Here is a 22,028-nt window from a genome sequence, read left to right as displayed (position 1 = left end):
ATGATGAAATCGCGAAAATGTTTTCGAGAGGCTGATATGATTCAACAGTCTGTGCAGTGATGAATCTATACAATTTTTGAAAGATTTGATGACGTACTTAAATTTGTATGAATATTTAGAAATTTTAATTCCTAGTTTTCCCAACACAAGATGTTGGGAAAACTAGGAATGTCTCAACACAAGAATTGCAAGGGGGAGTGCCACAAAAAATAATATTAAAAATTGGGGCAAACATGAAAGAAGGTTGAGAAACACTTGTGTAACAACTTTCCTTTGTCATGTAATCCATATAGATGATGAATAAGAGTGGAGATAGTGTGTCCTCTCTCATCTTATAACTGAATTTACATCAAACCATCTTCCTGTAACTCCTTCAATTCCAATTACTAACTCACAATTAAATATAGACTGCACACTGCTCATATAAATTCCTGCTTACACCATATAGTGTTTTGAACAGTTTTACTTTTTGCACCTTGTTATATACAAAACAAAATATAGGTGCTCATTATATTTCAATAATTTCACAACTGTTTGTTAAATTATTGAAATAACTGATAACTCCTTTCAGGTTTAAAACTAGCTTGTTCTCCAAGTTTCTCTTCTACAATTTTTCTTAGCCTTCTCTCAAGTATGCTTGTATAAAATCTTACCTGGAACACTCAGCAGGAAAATTCATATATCGCATGCACTTTTATTTCCCTTTTTATAGACGGGGACTATTAGAACATGACTTAAATCATCCAGAGTTTGAACTTCTGACCATGCCTACAGAATTATGTAGTGTAGTGCAGCTAATATAAATCTTTTATATCTCTAAATTTGAGCATTTCTGGTTGAATATCATCTATTTAAGCTGCCTTTTGCATTACAACTTTTGATATTTTTTAAAGGTAAAGTACTGATATGTACTCTATCTTCCTCTTGAATATTTTCAACCACATCTTTCAAAGTACTATCGTTAGTGCATGATGATACAATAGCTGTGAGTCCCATACATGCAGTATGGCACCATCTTATGACACCAATATGAAGCTACTGGTTATAATGTATTTTTTATCTGTCAATTGCATGTGTTCTCCTGGCTAGTTTGCCTTTTTGAGTGATGAAATCCCAAGTTTAAGTGAGAAAAGCCCCCCCCCCCCCCCAAGACCTTTGTATGATACCTGCTAACTCACCATTTCATTGAAAAGATCTGATAAAGGTTCCTCATGTCAGATATGGGATTTGAGAACAGGTCTTTCCAACCAAATACTTCTATACCATCTGAACTATGGAGACTCCATATTTCAATGTAATTACTCTAAATATCTAGGATATCTTTATCACCAGTTTTCATGTCACCTTTATCCTTGAAAATTAGATTCCTTTTACAGTACTCTTTCCTCCATTTCTAAACTTTTTCAATAGCCTCCACAAATTTCTTCTACCTTCTTGGTATTTATCTTCTAAATCCTTAGAAAAGTCATCCCATGAGTGGTTTAGCTACTTTTACACATTCTTTTGCTTTCTTACATTGTTTTCTGTATGCTGAGAGAGCACGTAGCATTTGCTAGGAACATTCCATAACTATCTAACCTCCTGGTCTTCCTTGGTATTCTCATTTTTCTATCCTTACAAATAACTTCCCCACATACTTTTATAGCTAACATAATCAATGTTTTCTTCAGTGTTTGTCATTGAGTCAACAAGGTTTGATTATTGTTTTCAAATTTGTTTTTATACAATAATATTTATATTTGCGTTTACAGATTACCTTGGAAAGTTGCTCAACTTTGATTCTTTGTAATACTTTCTTACACATTTTTATTTTTCAATATAAAATTAATTTTTATCCTACTTAAAACTAGATGTGATCACTTCCCATTTCAAATTGCCTATAATCTTGTGTCCTGAACCAGCATGAAGATACTGCTATGAGCAATAACATAAATTAAAGATACCAAGAATTATATTCTTTGTTTATTCCTTTATCCAAGTGTAAGCAAACAAAGTTTATGCCTGAAGTATTTTCAGAACAGGGCAACTCATATATAGAGACTAATGACTTTACATCATCGCTTGCATTAGTATCCCATAATGCAAAGCACATATCCTTACAGACATGTATAATGCTACTGCATTATGGGAAGGGCCACAACCCAAACCGGTTTCAACCTTTATCTGAGGTCTTATCAGTGGGAGCCAGACCCAGAGGTGTAATAGCAATCAACAAGATTTATTTCTTATGTCAGGTCTTTTCCCCGTGTGAATTTGTGCTCTTTATGTTGGAATAGGATATTAGTGATAACTAATTTATATCCTGAACAGAAATCCAGCAGGTACTTATTATTATTATTACAGGTGATTATTAAAATATGAAAGAGTTGTTAGAAAAAGCAAAAATGAAGAGTAAGAAAATAAAGATTATGAGTGTGCTGCCTCAGTATGATAGGATAGAATTGAGAAGGGCCATAATTGTCAATGGGAGGATTGTGCAGTTTATAGACTGCATTTAAATGGTTTTGGAGTTAGGAAGTGCAAAACCACTGAAACTGGAGATATTGGGGGGGGGGGCAATCAAGCATGTGTCCAGTCACCTCCTGGGATAGATAAGTATGAATGCAGGAATGATTACAAAGAGTTGAGTGCAATTTCCCACGTTTCGAATCTGAATGGCAAGTAAATGACATTACACAAGGGTAACTGTGGACCCAAGGGGATGCTGAAATGCATGTACAGGAATGCACAAGTATCAGAAATAAAGGAGAGGAATTTTTAGCATTGGTCAGCTCACCTTGACCAACAATTATTGGCATCAGCAAGATCTGGTTGTCAGAGAATGATGTAGTTACAGGGATAGAATGTAATGGATATTGTATTTTCAGAAAATATAGAAGAAATAGGGTAGGAGGAAGGGTATTATTAATGATAGCTGAAGAACTTCAATCAACAAAAATAGAAGTTAAGATTATAGATCTTATAGAAATGGATCATTTGAGGCTATCTGGTGTGAGATAGAGGCCAATAGGACAAAATATATTGTTGGTTGCTGCTATGGGGGGGGAGTGTAGAAGAAAATGTGAACACCATGTATCAGCAGATTAGCACATGTGTGCTGACCAAGCAATTATCATGCGAGACTTCAACTTCCAATCTAGACTTCAACTAGATTGGAATGAGGAAAAGGTACATGGCAAAATGGAAATTGCTAAGGGATAATTATATGAAAGAGCATGCGATGGAGGAGAGCATCCAAAGATCTATCTATAACTGCAGTAACCCTATCTCCAATAGGGGAAAGTGACCTTGCAGTCTTGTCCTGGGAGGTTGCTAAACATGTGGAAATTTCAGTCAAGAAATGGTTTATGCGGAACTACAGAGCTCACAATTATGACAACTTCAGGGGGGGCACTCTAGCTGGGGCCCCCCTGAAGGATAAATTTAAGCGTCCCCAAAGAACTCTAGCACTTTGGGAAGAGTAAGTATGGCCCTATTTAGGAGGCAACTTGGAGTGGTGCCATGGCATAAGACACTACATGGAATGATTGTCATTAGTGCATGGAAAGTGGTCAAGGATTGTTTGAGCAAGGCAGTATCAGAGTGCATACTTAGGATCAGGAGATAAACTGAGCAGGGATTAAATGGATGACTAGCAATATAAAGTAGGAGCTGCAAAAAAAAAAGCACTGTGTAAGGAACATAAACAAGTTTATGTTGATCAGCATGTCCATGAGCAGTATAAAGCACAAGCAAGAAAAGTGACTAGTATAGTAAGGAAGGCTAAATCAGATTTGAAGAGAATTAGCTAAGCAGGCCAAAGTGAATCCAAAAGATGTTGAAAGTTTATTTTTCACTTGGTTAGAGTATAATAAATTTAGTTTAATCCTTTATCCAAGTGTGTGCAAACAAAGTTTGCACCTGAAAGTATCTTCAGGACTGGGGTAAGGTGGTACAACACCAGGACACTCCTTGCAAAGGTGGAGCAAGCTACCAACACTCCTATCTCAGTATCTCCCATAATGCAAAACACATCTCCTTGCGGATATGTCTAATGTTATGCATTAAGGGAAGGGCCACAACCCAGACTAGTTTCGACCTTTATTGAGGTCTCTTCAGTGGGAGCCAGGCCCGAGTGGAGATACCAGGCAGAAGCATTAGCAGGTCATCTCTACCTATAGGAGTTGCCAAATGGTGTGCCACCCTTTTTTAATAAATTACTCTGGATTTAGAGAAAGATGTTGAAAGTTTATTTTTCACTTGGTTAGAGTATAATTTATAACTTTATCCAAGTGTGAGCAAACAAAGTTTGCACCTGAAAGTATCTTCAGGACTGGGGTAAGGTGGTATAACACCAGGGCACTCCTTGCAAAGGTGGAGGTTGGCTCCCACTGAAGAGACCTCAATAAAGGTCGAAACTAGTCTGGGTTGTGGCCCTTCCCTTAATGCATAACATTAGACATATCCGCAAGGAGATGTGTTTTGCATTATGGGAGATACTGAGATAGGAGTGTTGGTAGCTTGCTCCACCTTTGCAAGGAGTGCCCTAGTGTCGTACCACCTTACCCCAGTTCTGAAGATACTTTCAGGCGCAAACTTTGTTTGCTCACACTTGGATAAAGGATTAAACTAAATTTATTATACTCTAACCAAGTGAAAAATAAACTTTCAACATTTTTCTCTAAATCCAGAGTAATTTATTAAAAAAGGGTGGCACACCATTTGGCAACTCCTATAGGTAGAGATGACCTGCTAATGCTTCTGCCTGGTATCTCCACTTGGGCCTGGCTCCCACTGAAGAGACCTCAATAAAGGTCGAAACTAGTCTGGGTTGTGGCCCTTCCCTTAATGCATAACATTAGACATATCCGCAAGGAGATGTGCTTTGCATTATGGGAGATACTGAAATATGAGTGCTGGTAGCTTGCTCCACCTTTGCAAGGAGTGCCCTGGTGTTGTACCACCTTACCCCAGTCCTGAAGATACTTTCAGGTGCAAACTTTGTTTGCTCACACTTGGATAAAGGATTAAACTAAATTTATTATGAATCCAAAAGAGTTTTTTTACCATGTGGCAAGTAAGAGAAAGAATGATCATGGAAATATAACTTTACTCAGTGCTGATGGTAGGAAAGTGACAGAAGCAGAAGATTAGTTCAGTTATTAAGTGATCACTTTGCAAGGCTATATCATCCAGGTGCGTGACTGCATTACTAAGGTGACAGAGACTGATGTAAGCATTGAAGTAAATGAACTGGAGGTACTCAGTATATTAAAAAATATGAATGTGAATATAGCAGTGGGCCCAGATAGTAAGTCTCCTCATGTGCTACAAGAATGTGTAAGTGAACTGGCAGTGCCTCTAATGAAGTTGTTTAATCTAAGTCTCAGCTGTGACAAGGTTCCAGGGAGTGGAAAGAGGGTAAGATAGTTCCATTACATAAAGGTGGCTCCAAGACAGAAGTAGCCCATTCCAGACCAATCTGGAAAGGTGGTTAAAGTATTGGAAAAGTTGGTTAAAAGTAACATTCAGGAACGAGTGGATAGGAATATGATACTTTATGGGAGGTGGCATGGCTTTGTAAAAAGGTAAGTCCTGCCTCAGTAATTTATTCACATTTTATATAAGGTAACAACAGTATTGGATAAAAAGAAGGGATACATCATGATACTGCTGGACTTTGCAAAGGCATTTGACAGAATACTGCATGGAAAACTATTACATAAATCAGAACAAATGGGAATGGATATGAGGCTGGTGACATGGATGGGGGGGGGGGGTAGCTGATAGATACCAGAAGATGATGTATCGTGGAGTGGAATCAATGCAAATGAGCGACTAGTGGAGTGCTTCAGGGCTCTGTACTAGGATCACTACTCTCTGTATATTAATGATACAGTAGAAGATTTGAAGGAGAACATTCAGTTTTGCTAACGATGCAAACTGAGGGCAATAGTTGATCAAGGCGATGTCTTAGAAGATGATTTAAATAGATTGGCAGTGTGGGCAAAGGACAGTGGTTATCAATTCAATGTTGTAAAATGTAAGGTAATGCACTTCGGGATGAAAAAAAATACACACTTCATATCATGTTGATGGTACTAGTTTACAGGAAATTGATGAGGCTACTGATTTGGGGGTGATAGTGGATAGAGATTTGAAATTCAGAGGATATATTGCAAGAGTTGGCAAAATAGCTCTCAGAGGATTACTTGGATGCTGAAGAGCACATTGACAAGTGTGCTCTTCAGAAAGAAAGGGAGGGAGGTTATTATTCCTCTTTATAAGACTATGATTTCGCCACATGTTGACAACTGTGCGCAGATTTGGTTACCTGCATTTCTTGAGGATCAGGAAGTGGTGAAGAAGATTCACCACTTCCTGAATAGTGACAGGACTGTAGAATGTTCTCTATGAGAATAGATTGAGGGTGTGTGTGTGTGGGTTGCATAGTTTAGCTGACAGGCAGAAGAAATGGAATATGATAGAAACTTATGTTACTAAAGGGATACTATAAGATTGACACAGAAGAAATGTTTCAATACATGTGGGTGTAGGGGAGAAAACAAGGGGTCACACTTGGGTCTAAGAGTGGTGTTAGTAAGGGTGTGCAAACTAGGTTCTTTTCTCGGAGAGTGTTAATGAGTGGAATGGGTTGACAGAGGTGGTTGTGAGCACCCCAACAAGCCTTTTGACTCCATGTAGTGCCCATATAAATAATAATTATTAACTTTGCTCTTTCATCTGATTTTTCTCAACACATTTTATTGATTTCCTACTCTGCTATTCAGATCTTCAGCAAGGACCATCTTTTCCTTCATGTCAGCGGCCTTTTTCACTGACTTGAAAAAAAATTTCTTCTCTAAGAACTATCTGCATTTGAAGAATCTCACCTGCTTTTGTCTTTTTTGTTTCATTAAAGCTAATTATATCTACATGGTATTTCTCTAATTCTTCTGCCAGTTTGATTTTCTTTTCGTTGATAAAACGTACGTTGTAGTCACTGTCCACATATATTGATGGCGCGTACTTTGAATTCTGCTGATGCTGGGTGAGTTTGTTCCAGTGACTTTTCACTGTTTCTCTAATGAAAATAGCAGGAATCTTGTTTAATATGGTAACATCCTAGTCAGCATGGCATTTCAATTTGGTTGGCTAGATTCCAAATTATCAGCATCCTCTTCCTCATTTACTGTGTTTTCAGGTAGATGCCCCTACTAGTGGGACGCACCATAAGGCAGCGAGGACGGTAAATTAGGTCATAAGGTTTAGTGGATTTCCACATTACATAAAAGGATGCTGGAGCTTGACGAGTAACAGACTGATTTGGAGGAAAATTGTAGATAGGAAGTTAGTAATGATGTAAATTTTTCATGTAGTACTATCATATCCTGTACACCCCTTGAGGGTACATGTCAGGAATTTGATGATGATGATAAAAGATATGTGGAGGTCTCCTGTCAGTTGTCTAGTTTTGATACTTAATAACCTTTATTCTGGTATTTTTAAATTTATTATTGTAATAATTTAACATGTTATTAAATTGTTTTAAAAAATTTTCCGAGCAAATGTTAACTAAAATTAGATGCACACTACTTACTTGTCATTTTTAATATGTTCATATAATCGAAAAAATTGTCTTATTTGGAAGTATATAACTCCTCCTATCATGCCAGTTGCTAAAAGTGCAGGATAGATTCTTCTTAAAACAAGATTTTGAACCTCAAATGTTACTCCTACAGAAGAATAAACAAAAGCTTGTAACTATAATATTTTATGTTTTATTAAATGAAATAATGTATTTGAAATTTTTTGTAAACATCCACCAATGTCTGAACAATATATAAAATATTTATTGGGTGAAAAGTTGATTATCAAGTAAAAACTGAGACCAGGATCGAATTGTCCTGTTCTACTGCTCTAGCCACTGCAAGAGATATCTCATATATGAGAATCTTAGATGACTCAGAAATTAGACAGTAAAAATAAAAATCAGTCAGCTGCATCTGTGCAAATAGCCCTCCAGATTTAATGGAAGGAAATGTTTTAATAGTCCACATTTACTGGGAGTGAATGTGGACTAAAACACAAAAGGCTTAACCTTTCTTTCCCTTCCTGTTTTTTCTGGGAAAGGATAGACTAAGGGTTAAATAAGTTAGGAATCTCAATACAGAGACCAAACATGGAAATTTTTCTAACCACTTCAGGAATTCAATAAGCAGATGGTATTGTATTGTGCCTGGTTGGCTGCAGGGCTGGCTCTAGAATTTTTGCTGCCCCATGTAATCCATTACTTGCCGCCCCAGCACCAACCTCAAATTAACTTTTGGAATTTTGAAAACCATTATGTTCAACATTAGCTTCATGACCATTAATTTTAAACATAGTACCATTAATAATAATGCACTGATAAAGTGATTAAAATACTGCATATTCGTAAAATAAACCATCGACTTCATCAATTGGCAATTAAACGAAATGTAGTAATAATTTACTTACATATATGGAATGATCTTCACTTGTACAATGGTGAACTGTTGAGCTACACTTAACTATAGAATGTACACGTTATAGTTTTAGCACTATTTTCACATATCTTAATTAGAATTTATATTGTTTTTAGTATCTACTGATTAAAAATACATTTTTCTTGCTTTCATATTTGCGAAATCAAAAATCAGGTCTGCATAGTCTAATTTCTGACTGATTTCATGTTCAATTGAAATCATGGCAAGACCTTCCAATCTAGTTTCGGCCAATGTTGAGCGTAAGTAAGTTTTAATAAGATTCAGTTTTGAGAAACTATGCTCACCACTTGCAACCATCACAGGCAATGTCAGTAATATTCTTAGGGCGACAGCGACATTCGGAGCAAAGTTATTTTCAACAATAAAATGAAAAACTTCAATTGGCGGCGTATTTTCTGGTACTAATTTGGAAACTACTTTCAGTTCATCACATAGCTCAATTGCATCGATGTCTCTATTTTTTTCATGTGTTAAAATGGCTTCTACATTTTTACAATTGTGTAAGAGCTCATTTGTCGTCTCAGATTTTAATTTAGAGATGTTATATAAAAATGTGAACGGTAATGTTCCAATTGCTCGAACCTTTCTTCAATAGAATTAGTTGCAACATCAATAATAAAAAAGAAAAACTCAACTTTGAATTTTGTTTTGGGATCTAAAATAGGTTCATCTCTTGCTTCATAATCATGCTGCTTTTTCTGCTGATGCAATCTGGTACTTTTGAATGTTGGTTTCAAATCAGCATCAGCTTCAACTTTCTCAGCTAATGTTGTAGCATCGACAAGAAAATTTTGAAATGATTTATCATTTCTGAGATTCTTAAGACTTTTGAGAACATTACCCAATGTTGTTATGGCGCTAGACAATTCCATCTTTATGCTTTGCAACAGGTTTACTTGCAACATTAATTTCATGTAAAACATAGTGCCATATAACCAGACAACATAAAAATTTAGTCTCTAAGTTTTAGAGCAAGGGTTTCAGCTTCGTGTCTCGCCATTTTGTCTACTGACTCATCATCAGTAATTTCTATCAGTGCATAATAAAACTCCTCAATATAGTATCTTAAAGGATGAATAGCGTCGAATCTAGATTCCCAGCGAGTTGTACTTAATGGCTTGGGTGTTAGGGTTGTAATATGTGTCTTAAGGATTCCCCAGCGCAGCGTTGACGCTGAGAAAAACACATACAATTTCTGAACAGTTTCAAAAAATGAAATCCCTTCTCTAGATGACATTACGGCATCATTGACCACCAAGTTGAGAGAACGAGAACAGCAAGGGATATAAAAAGCTTTCAAGTCCCTAATGTGTTGTTGAACTCCTGAATGCTTTCCTTTCATTCAATCCATTGTCATAACCCTGGCAACGCATGTTTGCAATTGGAATATTCATGTCTGATAATTTTCTTATAATACATTCGGTTAATGCTGAGCCTGTAGTGGCTTCTACAGGAATGAAACCAAGAAAATGTTCATGAATGTTGATATCAGTTGGATCCGTATTAACAAATCTTACAATTAATGTTAATTGTTCAATGTGGCTTACATCGGGAGTACAGTCTGCAACTATGCTGTAATATTTAGCTTTCTCAACCATAGAAATTATTTGTTTTTTTATGGTTCTAGAGAGGAGAGCAATCAATTCATTTTGAATATTTTTCCCAAGATAATGTTGGGCTGAACCACAAGCTACTCTCATTAAATGTTCAGACATAGCACTGTCAAATCTGGCAATCAGTTCAACAAGCTGTAAAAAATTTCCATTATTAGGGTCATATAAATTATCAGATGTTCCACGAAATGGTAAGCATTGTTGACCCAAGAACTGGACAACAGCAATTAGGCATTCTATCATGCTCCTCCAGTGCCGAATTTCTGAATTTAATAACTTTTGCTGCATTGAATCAATTGTCTGTTCTAATTTAAGCCTGGACAATAATTCAATCCACTTTTTATGGGACTCCAAACGGTTTTTGGATTTCTTGTGTTCATTAAGATACACATACAAATGACCCCAATCATTATACCCATCAGTAGTGAATGATATTATATTACAGGAAAACAACTTACGGCAGAAACAAAATACAGAATCTTTTTCTTTTGAATACGCTAACCATGATTGATTAATATGTTCTCCACTGCTTAGTTCCCTGGTGTAAAAATTTCCTACCATTAGAGCTGCGCGAAAAAATGAAATCACTGTTTGGTTTCTCTGGCGAGAGCTTTTTTACGATATTGGTGAATACTGATCAATTTTGACCAAAAGTAATTTTTTCTCTCTTTGTAATCATTATGTGATAGCAAGTGAAGAAGACAAAAGTTGACTCTCAATGTCATAATTTTAATAAACAGTAAAGTATGGATTATTATGTTATTAAATTAAATAGCAAAGCTAATAAGCCGAAAGGCTAAAAAAAAAAAATAAATAAAACGGGATTTAACATCTCCCTCTTTATTAAATAGCAAAGCATTGTGCTTTGCTTATTTAATTTAATTTTAATTATGCCATTACACTATAGTAGTGTTAAAAGAATACAATATACAGCAACATTACCAAACAAAGCACTCAGAGTATTTCCAGCTCACAGGAAAGCAATGACCAGAAAAATTTGCAAAGTTAAAACACAGTATTTCATCACAATAGGATGTTTTTGTAGGAACCACAACTAAAGTAAGTTTCTAAGTGGTTCATTTGTTAGCCAGGCAAGAAAGTCATTTACTGATGGCGAGTTGATTAAATCCTGTATGATAGTAGCAGCTGAAGAAATGAATTCAAAGAAAGACTTGTCTAAGAATATTAGACTTTTGGCAAAAATGGTTGCTCAAAGAGTTGAGGATATTGGATGAAACATTAAGGTACTCTGCACAAAATATTTGAATTTGTCAGGTGTCATGGAACCAGTAGTGTCAATGGTGAACTTCATTCAGTCTTCTGGACTTTCAACATCTTGACATGAATTTTTGGCAGATCACAGAAGCTCAATATCCTGACTTGCCCTACTACACAGCAGTGGTAAATTTTTGATTGCAATTTTTCTAAATGAGAAGAAGCACCTTCAACCACTGAATGGCTTTTCAAATTAGCTTTTTCTGCAGACATGACAATGTATCTCAGTGAATTCAATCTTAAACTGCAAGGTGAAACAGCACTTATGTAAAATTTTTGCTACGAGAAAAACATTTGGAAACCTAACATTTTATTGTGAGAAGTAATGCTGAGCTGCTCCATATGCTTTCCATGATGTAAAAATTTGAGCAAGAAGTGAGATCGTCATTCCCAAACACACATTTGCACAAGACATCCTTTGTAACCTTCAAAATGAGATTCCAGCATTTTTTTTTTTAAAGCTACGATGCAACTGAAAAAGAAGTATTTTCAAAATCCATTTAACTGTGCTTATCAATAAGTTTCCACCTAACTTTCAATTGGAAGTGATTAATCTGCATTACACTAACATGTTAAAGAAAAATATCAAGAAGGGAGTCAAAGAATTCTATAAATGCCTTCCAATATGCTCAACTAAAATCTTTTACTCATGGATTAATTTTAATATCTGGCACTACCTACCCATGTGAGAAAACATTTTCAAAAATGAAATATGTAAAATCTCTTTACCGATTAGCCTTATCCAATGAATATTGCAAATGATTTTGATGAATGGAAACACTAACTTTGAACCCCCAATGAAGGATAAGTATGTCTCAAAAACAAATTCCATACTTCTCATTATTTCCCAAAAATATGCTTATACATAATTGTACTCTGTATTTTGTTTTGTATCGTATAGAATTTGTTTTTGATGAATGTAAACATTAACTTTTGAACCCCAATGAAGGATAAGCATGTCTCAAAAACATCAAGTAATATCTCTGATTTTACTTCTTGACAAGCAAAGACTAAAATGCTTACTATCCCCTACCTAGACAAAATTCAAACTAGAGGCATACATTATTCTTTTGAAAGCATTACAAGATGCTCAGCATCAATGAAGAAATTATAATAAAGACAATGGACAATTTCCAAATGTAACTACAGGTGGTTTAGATGTTATGTAAATGAAAACGTTTTCATGTGACATCTTCCACCTCTCTCGCAAGACTGATGTACAATGAAATGTTAACAACCATCACACATTTCAAGTAAACCATAACACAGACATGCACCTTACATGCACATGAACCCAAATATTGTCATAAATTGCAAGTTTGTTTTATAAAAAAATCTCAGTTACCATCAATAATAAGCATATATACAAATTAAAGGTTCTTACCAAACATTGGTACTATGCTGCATGCTATGATGTACGGTAACGATAAACCTAACCCCAAAATTCCAACTACAGGTAGTGCCAGTTCATTCAGTATAACATTCAGATTAATATTTCGAAAACCACCTAGGTAGACCTAAAGTTTAAATATATATATTGCATTATATACATAACCATTAAAGTAAAGTCTAATAATAAATACATGCCAAGATCAACAAAATCATGGAATTTATTAAGCATAAATCATTCCTTCATATTCATCACTGCTAATAATGTCAATTCTAAAATTTAACAGAAAATCAAAAAAGTAATAACTAGCATCTGTATCTAAAATAAAAGGATCTACATGTCTGGTGATATGGAGAATGATGAACTATGCTTGAGGTATGAACATTCATTACATATGGGCTAAGTTCATGTGACTGGCCCACTTATTCTGTAACCTTGACAAACAAATGTCAGCAATAGGGCTAAGTTCATGCAGCCCTCCTACCTCATCGTTCCCTCTTGCTCAGTGTTAGTGGCAGAACTTGACATCTACATTTTAGATATGTACAAGTGTGGTCTGAAAAGTTCTCAGCCTCGACCATAGATAGCAACACTATTCGTAAGATGGTAAGATTTTTTTTTCTAAGTTGGTACATCTGTCATAAGCATTCATGTGAAACTGCAAGTTATTCTATCAAGTAGTCTTTTTATACAGCTGTCAGAAGCAAAAGTGTGGTCGAAATGGATAAAATTGAATATCGCACGGTTATAAAATTCTTTGTAAACGAAGGTTTAACGCCAAAAGAAATTCATTCGAAGTTCATAAAAGTTTATGGGCACTCTTCTCCTTCGTTCTCGACAATTAAGAAATGGGATGCTAAGTTTAAACATGGCCGTATCCACGTGAAGGATGTCCAAAAGCGTAACAACACCAAAAATCATTGATCAAGTGCACGATATGGTATTGGATGACCGGTGAGTCAAAAGTGTGTCAAATTGCTGAGACTATAGGCATTTCAAAAGAATGTGTAGGATATGTTAAGTGTGTAATTTTGGTATATTATTGGAGCTTTATTAGCGTGGTTAGTGTACTAAAGTGTTTTATAACATAATCTATGTCGGGAAGTCGCCGCTAGATGAATTCGTAATGTGTAGTGTTCGTGCAAGCTCCAGATAAGATAAGTATCATTTTCAGTTATCGATACAAATTACTTAATATTGTGTAGTTTTGTTTTGTTTGCCTTGCGTATTTAGTGCGTCTATTTTTGGTGTTATAACGTATAATTTGACAAAACACGTTGCAAATAAGTATGGCATCTGTGCGAAGGAAAATGGTGGCCAGTAATGAAGGTTCGCCATCGTTATCAAAGAACGGTAGCATAAAAGAAATGAGTCAGTGTACTAGCTGTGAAATGTACGCTTTGCGGAGTGCGGTCGGAGTGTGGTTAATGATGATAAAGGATTGAATGTGTGTAGAAAATGAAGGGAGAATGAGGAATTGAAGTGTATTTCGGATCGTGAGTGTGATATTTTTGTCAACCTTCAGAATGAAGGAAATAGGGATATGACAAGAAACGGCAAGGTTGTACATGAAAATTGTGAGAGTGTGAATGATAATATAAATGGTTTCTCAGAGAACAAAAAAGATGAGATAGATGCATTGAGTGAGATCGCGTTGTTGAATAGTGCAATAGAAAGAGCAAAACAGCAGCTAGAGTGCATGAACAAAAGTAGACTGAATGAACAAACCAATAATAAAAGGTATGACAGGAAAAATAGACGTATGAATGTGAACATGAACAAAATGAAGGATAGAGTGCTGTATGGAGACTCGTTAGTACGAGGTGTGTTAGTAGAGGATTTGACAAAATCGTACCAACCTGGTGCGACCATAAAGGACGTAACTGAGTCTATTAGAGAGCAAAAGGAAAGGGTGAAAGAAATGATTGTTGTGGCAGGTACGAATGATTTGAAAGGAGATAAAATGGAAACGATAGAAGACCTGAATGAATTGTTTGAGGTAGCAAAAGAAAAGAGTGAGAGAGTTAGAATGATTAGTCTTTTGCCACGGTATGACAGTGAAATGTTTAAAAGGAGGGCTATAATTGCGAATGACTTTATGCGTGAGTTATGTATGACGAGTGGTGTGGAATTTGTGGATGTGTGGAGTGAGTTTGATGGGCGAAAGGATCTATATAAGATGGATGGCTTGCATTTGAATGGTTACGGTGTAAGAAGACTTGAGAAAGTGTTGCTGAATGTAGTGGATGTGCAAATTCAGGGAAACTAGATTTGTTAAGGGGGGGGGGTAGAGATACAGTCCTTATGGAGGCAGTTGAATGTAAGAATGAATATAATATGCCAGAGCAAATAAGGACAAGAAATCTGAGTGGCATAGTTAATATAAGGCATCAAGGAGTGTTGGGGCTAATGGGGGTCTTAAATTCATGTACACTAATACTAGGAGTATTAGGAACAAGAAGGAAGAGTTTTTGGCCATGGTTGGCACTTCCAGACCACAGGTTATAGGTATTAGTGAAACATGGCTGACTGTAGATGATATAACTAGTGGGATTGAATGTGATGGGTATAGTGTGTTCAGGAATGACAGAGAGAGAATGAAATGGGGGGAGGAGTATTGTTGATGATAGCTGATGAGCTCCAGCCAAGGAGAATAGAAGTTGAATTGCAGGATAGAGAAAAGAGCACATTTGAGGCCATTTGGTGTGAGATTGTGGCTAGCAGAACTAAATATACAATTGGGTGCTGCTATAGACCAGGTGATGAAAAAGATGGTGGTGACAGTATGCACAAGCAAATAGAAGAAATGGATGGAAGGAGGGTGATTATTATGGGAGATTTCAACTATGGTCACATTGATTGGAGTGAGGAGAGGACACACGGGAGGAAGGAACTGGATTTTATGCGGTTATTAAGGGATAACTATCTGCGACAGCATGTAATGGAAAATACTAGGGGTCAGAGAGTGCTTGACATAGTAATTACATCTGAGGATTTGGCTGTAACAAATATGACCACATTGCCACCAATCGGTGAGAGTGATCATAGGGTCTTAACTTGGGAGGTGGCTAAAGGTGTAGAATTTTCAATTAAGACAGGGTACATGTGGAATTATCAGGCTGGAAAGTATGACAAGCTTAGGAGTTTGATTGGTTCAGTGCCATGGCATGTACAACTGCAAGGACTAGAAGTTGATAGTGCATGAGGTAGTTAAGAAGTGCTTGCATGAAGCAATGGCTGACTGTATACCTAGAGTCCGAATAATAAATCAAGTAGGGGTTAAATGGATGAATAACACCATTAAGCTTGAGTTGCAAAAAAGAAACAACTATGGAGGGAATTTAAGGAGAAGGATGACCGGCAGGCACATGAACGGTATAAAGTGCAGGCCAGAAGGGTGACGAGTGTGGTAAGAAAAGCAAAAAAGGATTACAAAAGAACATTGGCCATGCAGGCTAAAGAGAATCCTAAACAGTTTTTTAGATATGTAGCAAGTAAAAGGAAAAATGTACATGGCAGATTGATTTTAAAGAATGCCGATGGTAGGGAGGTAACTGAATCAGTTGAGATAGTTGAGTTACTGAGTGAGCACTTTGCAAAAGTATATCATCCAGGTGGCGACATTGCAGAAACGAATAAACCAGTAGATTATACGGGAATTGTGGTTAATGAAGTGGAGGTGAGTAGTCTATTGCATACCTCAATGTCAATACATCTGTGGGATTGGATGGTATACCAGCTCGTGTTGTACGAGAAGCAGCTAAAGAATTGTCAGTACCCTTGACCATTTTGTTTAATTTGAGTCTCGGGTCTGGGTTAGTCCCGAGCGGGTGGAAAGAGGGGAAAATAGTTCCACTGCATAAAGGTGGTTCCAAGACTGCTGTTGTAAATTACCGACCGATTAGCATATCAGGAATCATTGTCAAGGTCTTAGAGAAATTAGTCAAGAAAAGAATACAGGATTGGATAGATGAAAATGGGATATTGTATGGGGGACAACATGGTTTTGTGAAGGGTAGATCATGCCTCAGTAACTTGCTCACGTTTTATAACACAGTGACGGCTGAACTGGATAGGGGTAATGGGTTTACAGTGATACTACTGGACTTTGCTAAGGCCTTTGATAGGATACCACATGGAACCCTAATCAGTAAACTGGAGCAGATGGGTATAGATATAGGGTTGGTGAGATGGATAAGAGGGTGGTTGAAGGAGAGATATCAAAGAGTGGTTTATTCAGGAGTAGAGTCTAAAAGACGTCTTGTGACTAGTGGAGTGCCACAGGGCTCTGTTCTTGGACCACTGCTTTTCAATTTGTTCATCAATGATATTGGAAAGGATCTGAGAGGAAGTGTTCACTTGTTTGCTGATGATGCAAAGTTGGGTAGAGCAATTGTGAGTGCACAGGATGTCAAAATTTTACAGGATGATTTGGATAGTTTGGAGGACTGGGCTAGGAAAAATGGATGTCAATTTAATGTGGCAAAGTGTAAGGTTATGCACTTTGGGGTGAAAAGAATAGCAGCAGTATATCGCATTGGTGGAACCATACTCCAGGAGATTGATGAGGCCAGGGATTTGGGAGTGTTGGTGGATAGGGAGTTGAAGTTTAGGGGGCACATTGCAAAAGTAACTAAAACAGCTCACCAAATCACTTGCTTCTGAAAAATACTTTAACATGCAGAGATGAACAAGTTGTTGTTCCTCTGTATCGAGCCTTGATAAGACCCCATCTGGACTTCTGTGCCCAGCTATGGGCACCAGGGTTTCTTCGTGATGGGGAGGAAGTGGAGAGGGTCCAGAGACGAGTGACCAAGATGATAGCAGGTCTGTGGAATGAACCTTATGAGAATAGGTTGAAGATTTGTGGGTTGCAGAAATTGGACGATAGGCGAAGGAGGGGTGATATGATTGAGACATTCAAATTACTGAAGGGTTTTTATAAGATTGATCCAGAAGATATTTTTGAAAATATGACTGGTGGTGGGAGGACTAGGGGCCATGCATGGAAGCTGGGCAAGAGCGTGGTTGACAAGGGTGTTAGAGCTAGGTTCTTTACTTGGAGAGTGGTAAATGAGTGGAATAAGCTTCCAGAGTCTGTTGTGGGTGCTACGACCGTGAATGAGTTCAAGGCAAGGTATGATAGATATTGTGTGAATGTTGAATAGTTGTTCTTGACATGATGTTAGGGCCTCCCTCGATGAGTCTGTCGACTCCTTGGAGTTTCCCGGAACAACAATAATAATAATAATAATATATTTTGCAGAATTGCATATGAAAAAGCTTTGCGCAAGATGGGTGCCACGTTTGCTCGCAGCATATCAAAAATGCACCCACTTGTATAAAAATCTCTGAACAGTGCTTGGAGCGTTTTAACAAGAATAAAACTGATTTTGTGCATCAATTTATTACTATGGATGAGACTTGGATTCACCATTACACATCAGAATCCAAACAGCAATCAAAACAGTAGACAAAAGCTGGTTGTTCGGTGCCAAAGAAGACAAAGTCGGTTCCATCAGCAGAAAAGGTCATGGCATCATGACATATTATGTTGAGAAATAAAAATAATTTTGAAATTATAAATTCGTTTTTTAATTTTTTAGGTAAAGAACTTTTCAGACCACCCTCATATTTAACATCCACATTTAAAAAGATCATCATCATCAAACTCCTGACATATACCCTCAAGGGGTGTACAGGATATGATAGTACTAAATGAAAAATTTACATCATTACTAACTTCCTATCTACAATTTTCCTCCAAATCAGTCTGTTACTTGTCAAAACTCCAATATTATCATTATCAGATCTTATATTTCTATCGTCTAAGGCACATTGCATCGTATCAATCCACTTATATCTTGGTCTTCCTCTGGGTTGTTTTCCTGCCAACCTGGCAGAGAACACTTGTTTTGCTAATCTTTCCTCACCCATTCTGTTTAAGTGACCATACCACCTGAGATTAGCTCTGCTAACGCATTCCTGGATGCCGACAATGTCAAGTTATTTCCTAATCTACTCGTTTTTAATATGATATTGCCATTGATGCCATCTGTTCACGCCTCTAATCTTTCTCAGGACTATCATATCTGTGGTCTCTAGTCTTTGGTCAAGTGTTTTACTTCTGACCCAACTATCAGATCCATAAGTTAAAACTGGTTTGAACACGATCTTGTATACAGATAATTTACTGTTCTGACTAATTTCTGTCTTATTCCATATAAATTTATTCAGTTGACTTCCTACCATACCAGCTTTGTTGATTCTGTTGTCTGTTCCCATATTTAATTTACCATCTTCACTAAAAATCGTGCCTAAATAGCTGAAATGTTTTACTTGTTCCACAGGTTCTCCGTTCACAACGCAGTTGACATTTGCAATGATTCTGCCTATTTTCGTAATATTTGTCTTGTTATTGCTGACCTTCATACCATATCTATTACAACAGTTATTCACTTTAGTCAGGGAATCTTGCAGATTTGTAGCAGATTTATTCAGAAGTATAAGATCGTCTGCATAAAGGAAAGAGCTGACATTAACATCTCCAATTTTGATATCAGGTTTAACACCATTTCCTTCATAATGTGATCGATATAGTAACGAATAACAGAGGGGGGATAATGTACATCCTTGTCTGACACCAGATTTAACATTAAACCATCTTCCTGTACTTCCTTCAATTCTAACTGCTGACTTACAACTCAAATAAAGACCAAATATTGCTTGATCGACACCATATAACTGTAGCGTATTGAATAGCTTCTCTATTGGTACCTTGTCATGTGCCTTTTCCAGGTCTACAAAACTTAAATACAGATCTTTGTTATATTCCTATGATTTCTCAACTATTTCTCGTAAAGTGAAGATCTGATCCTGACAGCCTCTATTTGGCCTGAATCCAGCTTGTTCTTCACCAAGCTTTTCTTCCACAATTCTTCTCAACCGTTTCTCAAATATACATGCATAGATTTTTCCAGGAACACTCAGTAGGGAAATACCTCTCTAATTCTCACATTCAGTTTTATTTCCCTTTTTATATATGGGTACTATGAGAGCTCTACTCCAATCATCGGAAATTCATCCCCTCTGTCTAGGCCTTCTGAACTATGAAGTGCAGCCACTGTAAGAGTTTTATACCTCCATACTTCAGCATTTCTGATCTAATATCATCTATTCATGCTGCCTTTGATGTCTTTTTCTACTTCTATTATGGATATGTATTCCTGTTGAGTGTTTTTTACCACTGTGCTATTACTGCTTGTTTCATTTAGCAATTTTTTGAAGTAATTACTTCATACTTCAAGGATATCTTTTTCTCCTTTTTTCATGTCACCTTTATCATCTCTAACTCCTTTTACAGTACTCTTTCCTCTATTTCTAAGCTTCTTCAACAATCTCCAGAATATCTCGCCACCTCTTGATATTTATTTTCTATGTTCTTACCAAAGTCTTCCCATGACTTTTGTTTAGCTAGTTTTACACAGTGTTTAGCTTTTTTACATTTGTCTCTGTATTCTCTAAGAGCACAAACTGACTTATTTGCCAGGAACTTTTGATATGCTTTCTTCTTTTCCTTCACTGGCTCTTTAACTTCCTGGGTCCAACCATGGAGTTCTGATTTTTCTATCCTTGCATACAACCTCACCACATGCCTCTCTGGCTGAATCAATCTTTTCTTCAGGGCTTGCCACTGGATCTCCAAGGTTTGGTTCCTGTTCTCAAACACTTTCATTTTTTCTTCAATAATCTTTGCGTATTTTAGCCTACAGTTCACATCTGAGAGCTGCTCAACTTTTATTCGCTTTAAAAACTTTCTTAAATGTTCTGCTTTTCAAAATTCAATTTTATCTTGTTCAAGACTAAATAGTGATCACTTCCAATTTCAAATCCTCTGTGCACTCTGGTGTCCTGCACAGGGAGAAAACATCACTATCAACAATATCATAGTCAATGAGACTTTTCTTATTCCTTGCCTCTTCTCTCTCTCTATGTGAATTTGTGCACATTTTTATATTGGAACATGATGTTAGTAATAACCAGTCCATGTCCTGAGTAGGAATTCAACAGGTATTTGCCATTATTATTAGCTTTGCTCTTTTCTCCAAATTTTCACAAACTATTTTTGTATGTCTGACAATCATTTCCTACTCTGCTATTTAGATCCCCAACAAGAACCAACTTTTCCTTTTCCTAATGACGAAGGATTTTTAATTTTTTTTAAATGATAGTTTCCCCTCCACTGCAGCCCTCTCAATGGTAGTAATGGCTCATGGGATCATTAAGGGTTAAGCATTCAGGTAATCTTGTTCTAGAGACCATATGGAAATTTTTTAGGACCCTTCATATTTCAATAAGCAGGGTGGTGGTCTCACAATGCACGATTAAAATTATCTAACCATTAATGAATATTCACAAACTGGGATTTGAATTTGAAGTAGGGATACTATTCACTCAGCTGATCAGACCAATAAAGCTAGCACTTATATGGTTCCAGGTTAAAATAGTATGTGCAAATGCCCATAGTCATGCTTTCTTTTCCTTAATGATACTTAAGAATTTTCTTTCAAGTGGATATGAATGACTGTTGACCTACTGATATGATTAATGATAAAATACATACACATATATATATATATATATATATACATACACACATATATATATATATATATATACATACACACATATATATATATATATATATACATACACACATATATATATATATATATATATATATATATATATATATATATATATATATATATATATATATATATATATATATATATATATATACACACACACACACACAGAACAAACATATTTGGGGAGAAAATAAAAAGGAATATCATTTTAAGCTGAGTTAAGAAAACATTTTACAAGATTTACTGATGTCAATAGGAATTATTCAAATACCCTAGTAATTAGCACGCGTATACACACACACACAAGCGCTCTACACAAAAAAGATTACTAAGAATTGCTGTTTATTTCAATAGCTTTATGTTGCTTTAGAGTTGTATATTATTTGTGATTCTCACACTAGAATTTGGAAAGTTTATCCTTAATTATTTGTCTGGCAAACTATATCATATATTTTTTAAGATTTTGACAAGTTGCTCTGAATTCCATTAATTAAATTCTTTATCTTAACAAATAAGGTGTGTGTTGGGGGGTGGGGATAAAAATCCAAGCCACACCTCCTTGTGGTGCCCCTTGGGAAATACTGGGTAAATT

At 36.3% G+C, this 22,028-nt stretch overlaps 1 protein-coding gene across 3 annotated transcripts in view; it reads right to left on the bottom strand.

The window, feature by feature from the left end:
* LOC150103422 (E3 ubiquitin-protein ligase MARCHF6) overlaps positions 1-22,028 on the bottom strand; it is a 271,806-nt gene that overhangs the window by 6,000 nt on the left and 243,778 nt on the right. For all 3 annotated transcript variants that reach the window (XM_090397403.1, XM_090397402.1, XM_090397400.1), the window contains 2 exons: positions 12,780-12,912; positions 7,580-7,715 (listed from right to left, as the gene is read on the bottom strand). In XM_090397403.1, coding sequence (XP_090253529.1) covers positions 7,580-7,715; positions 12,780-12,912 — 269 coding nt within the window. The remainder of the gene's footprint in view (positions 1-7,579; positions 7,716-12,779; positions 12,913-22,028) is intronic.

The sequence above is a fragment of the Typopeltis vanoorti genome, chromosome 9 (assembly GCF_054136105.1).
Source record: "Typopeltis vanoorti isolate ZY-2024b chromosome 9, IOZ_Tvanoo_1.0, whole genome shotgun sequence".
Classification (NCBI taxonomy): Eukaryota; Metazoa; Arthropoda; class Arachnida; order Uropygi; family Thelyphonidae; genus Typopeltis; species Typopeltis vanoorti.
This window is presented reverse-complemented; position numbering and strand designations above follow the sequence as displayed.